Source organism: Pterocles gutturalis, unplaced genomic scaffold (genome assembly GCF_000699245.1).
Source record: "Pterocles gutturalis isolate BGI_N339 unplaced genomic scaffold, ASM69924v1 scaffold17690, whole genome shotgun sequence".
NCBI lineage: Eukaryota > Metazoa > Chordata > Aves > Pterocliformes > Pteroclidae > Pterocles > Pterocles gutturalis.
Genome location: NW_010141172.1, coordinates 1 through 5,135, shown reverse-complemented (window position 1 = coordinate 5,135; position 5,135 = coordinate 1). Strand labels below are relative to the sequence as shown.

The 5,135-nt window shown below is 41.1% G+C and overlaps 1 protein-coding gene across 1 annotated transcript; it reads left to right on the top strand.

Annotated features, from left to right (window-relative positions):
• Window positions 1-897: 897 nt before the first annotated feature.
• LOC104459689 (histone deacetylase 11-like) lies at window positions 898-4,552 on the top strand (the record flags this gene model as incomplete). Its single annotated transcript, XM_010083942.1, has 2 exons — window positions 898-1,076; window positions 4,310-4,552. Coding segments are annotated over 2 exons (422 nt in total), but the record flags the coding sequence as incomplete, so codon positions are not given.
• Between the last annotated feature and the right edge of the window lie 583 nt (window positions 4,553-5,135).

Genomic DNA, 5,135 nt, shown 5'->3' with positions numbered 1-5,135 from the left:
AAACCTACCCAGCAATTACAAGAATAAATCAGTATTGTTCTGTGTTGAATGCATTCATGAACACTTGGTGGGTGCTGAATCCACCCTTGAATTAAATGACTTGGAGCCTTAAATCTCAAGGCATGGGATATGATGAGGTGGAAGTCGTACCTTGAAAGAGCTCTGACGTGGATTGGATTAGTTCAGATTTAGTTGCACGTGACTCCATAAAAGCACCCACAGCCAGGCAGTGTAGCCCTGGGTTTCTTTCCTCTGCCTTCTCAACCCTCCCCTTCTCATGCTTTATTTGAAGCATTAGAAATAATTTGATTTAAATTAAGAATAGGTATTTGCTCTTCTGGTTAGGATTACAGGGTAAGAACATTAAATTGAAAATGCTGGGGGCAAGGCTGGATCTTGTTACGCATTCATGATCCCTTGCTGTTAAGTTTTGAATGTTGTGATAAAAATAACGCATCTTAATTTCTCAGTGATATTTGTCTTGTGTTTTCCCCCAGCTGTTTCCTCTGCAATACCAATTCAGTGTTTCCTTTCCCTTATGCTTTATTTAGGTTATTTTTAATAATTTTCTCTATGGTTTCTTTGCTGATTGGTAAACCGACGTGTAGATGAGCTGCTTCTCAAAAACATTTTCCACTTGCATCTCAGATTTTTTTTTTTTCCCCTGCATCTAATTTGCTCTCTTCAATGGAATTTTTTCAAGGTCATTGTGCTTACATTTGCTGGGAAAACAAGTAGCTGAATAATTTTATTTAATTCAAGGCTCTGTGGAAATGCAATGTATTTACCAAATTTCCAGAAATGTTCTCTTTTTTCTTTTGCTTACCTAAATCCACTATTTTCTTTGAAAGCAATGCTTTGTTAATATTGAGTCACTTCAAAACTTTTTTTTTTTAGGTGCCATAAAACGCAAGGTGGAATTAGAGCGGGGTACAGAGGACACAGAATATCTTCAGAAGGTGCATACTCACGTGGAAGGAGCATCGAATGAATTAAAACCTGACATCATTGCTTATGATGCTGGGACTGATATTCTGGATGGTGATCCGTTGGGAGGACTTGCTATTTCGCCTCAGGTTCGTGTCACACTAAAGTACCTACAGATTTCCCTCCTCACTAGGTAGCGAAAGCAATCCTGAGAGTGCCTTGTGGCTGTTTGTTAGGTGAGGGTAAGGTGCGTACTTTACACTAAAGCAGAGCATTTTCCTGGTGCAGATACGTATCGATCTCTGCTGCTCTTTCACCGTGGTTTTTTGTTGTCGTTTCCTGACTAAGTATTTTTGTTCTTCAGGTGCCTGTTCCAGTCTCATTTGTTGTCTTTCTAAAATATACTAATTTTGAATGTCCAGACAATAACCAGAGAGTCATATATTTCCCCTCTTCACCTCATTCCTATTTTTCCTGTTTGGTTGTTTCTTTCTTTGTTTTTTTACCCTCACGTGACCCATTTTGTGATGTATTTATTTTGTCACGTGCCCCCAGGAGGAATCTTACACTTAACTTCCTCTGTAGCACTCCCAGCTGTTAATTGTTCTAGCAATTTTGTGCAGCCTGCCTGTGTGTTCTTAGCAAATGAACAGATTCTTTTTCCTTTTCCTCATTCTTTTCTGTACAAATATCATTACCCTTTTTCAGTTCAGTTTACCTTCTCTCTCCCTCTTTTGGTACCAGATTTAAATTTGGTTTTATTCTGTATAGCTTCATAGAAGCCTTCACCTTCCAGGTATAAGGAGTCTGCTTTTCTCAAATAAAAATTTACAGATCTCTTATTTCCTCTGGGGTTTTTTTTAATGATTCCTTCTCTGACAGCTCCTTGGTTCTGTCTCTCTCCTGTTTTCACATTTGGTTCTCTTTTAGTGTCCACCAGGTCGATAGAAAAGTGCTTTCTTGATTTGTGAGCTCTTCGGAGCCAGCACTTGGTCTGTTCAGTTTTCATTCTGTTTTGTGGTACTTTAGTTCTCCAATCCTTCCTGTTGCACAGAGCTCTAGTTCCTTGCTGGGTTTTATTGGCTTCCTTCTGTTATTTCCTCATTCTTATGGTCTCCATCGCTGAGCAGCCACTTGGTTGCTTGGACTGCCTGCAAAGCCCTCCATGGGCCCAAGGTGGAAGGACTCGGGAGACACTCGGAATCTCCAGGTTTTGTTTCCGTGGCCGTGGAAAAGCCTCTAAGGAGGGAGGAAGAGCTGAGGGGCTTGGACTTGTTTGGTTTTTACCTTGGAGAGGATATGGCTTGGGGTGTAAGACCTCATGGGGTAGAGCAGACCTTTTTGGAAAGCAGCAGCCACCAGGAGAAATGGGAGCTGGTGATGGATGGAGAACACTTTAAGACGTGCCTTTTCAAATTTATTTTTCTGCCATTTGCGAAGGAGCAGTGTTAATAGCCCAGAAGGATGAGCTGCTGTAGCTTGTTGGGTGCTGTGCAGGGGAAAGAGATAAGATGTAGGGATGAGGAAAGAAAGGAGAAATGATTCTTCGGTCACAAGTAGAGGTGAAAGGCAGAGTGCCGTTTCTCTGTGCAACCAGTGGCTTAGATGCCTGATGGAGAAAAGTTTCTGTAGCTCAAGCCTTTGCTTTCTGAACTGAGGGCAGGGTTTCTCGTCTCTCTGATCTTGTTGGCTTGGTTATCAATGGCATGTTTCACCAATCGTGAAATCCCAGGCTGCCCAAAATGCTGGAACTGAAGGCATTGAACCTGGAACCTCTTGGAGGTTCATTACTCCAGTCCTACAGTTGTAGATGTCATTCGTATTTTCAAATCTTGCTACAGTGTGAATTCTGCTCAAAGTTCTGCCTCCTCAGAGTGCTGTGAGTGATGGCTTCTTGGGGCTTGAGTCTGTAGCCAGAAAAGTTGAGGTGGAGCAGGTAAGTCCCTCTTCTCTGTGTTTGTAAGCGGGAGCGCTGTCCGGATGTCACTTGGATTTGATGTATTTTCATTCTCGGTCATGCGAAATGCTGGAATAAGCCCACGTGTTTTCCCTCCAGTTCCTCAGCCGCTGGAGATGCTGGAGCAGGGATGAGGCGGTTAGGCTCCTACGAGTAGTGACTGCTCCCAGTTCTGGTGTGGTGCAATGTTTGCTGCGTCCAGCAGTGGTTCCCAAGAGACGTACATCTCACTCTGTGATTCTGTGACTTCCTTTCAGGATCTGTTCCTAAAATAATTCTTCAGTTTCCTTTGTCTTAGTTTTCAGTTGTTATTCCTTACTCCCGTTGCTCTTTTACAGAGCTGCGTCAAACTACACAAAGCCCCTTGCTATTGTATGGTTTTACAAAATATTTTTTTAGTTACGTTTGAATTTTATTCTTTCCCTCTACCATTTGTTTGTGGTTGGATCTTTTTTGATGGCAGGGTAATATTTCTTGATGTATTTACAGTCTTCCTCTAACCAGTCTGAGTAGTGCATGTTCATTTTGTTGTAACACTTCTCATGCTACTTCCTTAATTTTTTGTGTTTAATTGCATTTTAGTCCCTTTCCCCTTCTCCAGCTTTTGCAGTTATTTACATTTTGAGCTGTCCATTGTAAGCTGTTGTCTATTATGTTTTTAGTCTTTTTTTGAGGATTTGTAATTGATTATTTGTCTCCTGTGTATCTGTGGAACTGTCTGCTGTTACTTTTTCCATAAAAGTAGATTCTAATTCTGTTCTCACTTGTTTCTGAATTCTGTCTTTTTCCCCCACGTGTACTTGTTTGAAACTCAGGACACTCCAAGTCTTCTGTTTTATGGGTTCAATGACCATGCAGTACCTCTTGCATTCAGCAGTCTTTGTTATTTTTTAGTTCCATACCCATCTCTATTAGTAAGAGGTTATCTAGAATTTATTTTCCTTTCCATGGATTTCCCCTTACTTCCGTTCTGCAACCCCCCCTTCAGCCATACATCCTTTTAGTGTTAGCTTTTACTGAGGAAACTGGGAGCTTATCATTCAACTAGGGATTCTGAATGTGTAAAACCGCATTTGAATTTTTGGTTCTTCTGTAGGTTTGTGAAATCTTGATCAAGTTGCTAAACTTTTGTCAGAGGGTGCTAGGCAAGTTCAGACAATCTTTCTTAGTCTCAGTTCCTCATTTATACTAACGACTTTTATCTGTTGTGTTCTCTAAAACCAAGTCAAGGATTTTTGATTTGCTGTTTTTCCTTTTTTTTAATGATTCTGCATGTAAACCTGCTAGCGGGGCTTTTAAATGAATTTATTTGTATTGTACAATGTAGAGCTTCATCATGTATCAATCCTGTACTATAAATCCATAAATCGTAGGCTAGAACTGAAATATATTTGTATCACTTTGTGTAACGTTGTAAGCTTGCAGGGAATTGTGAAGAGAGATGAAATTGTCTTCAGGGCTGCCAGAAGCCGCAGAATCCCAATCCTGATGGTGACATCCGGAGGCTACCAGAGGAGGACAGCATGGATTATTGCCGATTCCATCCTCAACTTGCACAACCTGGGGCTCATTGACAGGGAGCTGGCAGCCAGTGGAGCTGGAAATCCCAAGGTAGAACAGATGATTCCAGACTCTGCGAAAGACTTAACCAACTTGTCACTGCAATGACAAGTTCCTAAATTTTAGGAAAGAACTTCCTGGTTTAGGAGCAGGAAGCCTCCACTTTGTTGTCAGGGTTCATATAACATATTTTAGAAAGACTCAACTCGCTTGTTGCAGTAACACAGGAGAGAGAACCTGCAGTCACAGAATAGCTGTCTGACTTCTGAAGCTATCGTCAGCAAAGGCAACAGAAAGGTAACTGAGACACATCCTCAAGGGTACTGCCTCTCAGTTTATAACTATTCCTGCAGACAGCTTTCATTGCTTCTCTTATTGTTGGGGGTGGTCTGTTGTGTTGAGAGAACGGTGCAGTTGGTATCCAAAGGCTGTCCCAGACCTAGTTCAGGTGATGTCGTTTAGACTGTGTGTCCTGAGGAGGAGAAATGTGGACTAAACCTACTGGCATTTTTTTTAGAGACTGCATTTTATTTATTGCTTTTTTGGTTGAAATATTGTTATAAAACGAGTTCTGTGCAGGCTTCAACTGGCACTTTAATACTGAAGTAAAGTGCAATGCTATAAAAAACAGTCTGGTTGGTAGGCTTGTAAGCCATAGCCTCTTAGAACAAAAGTTCATTAATTTATATTT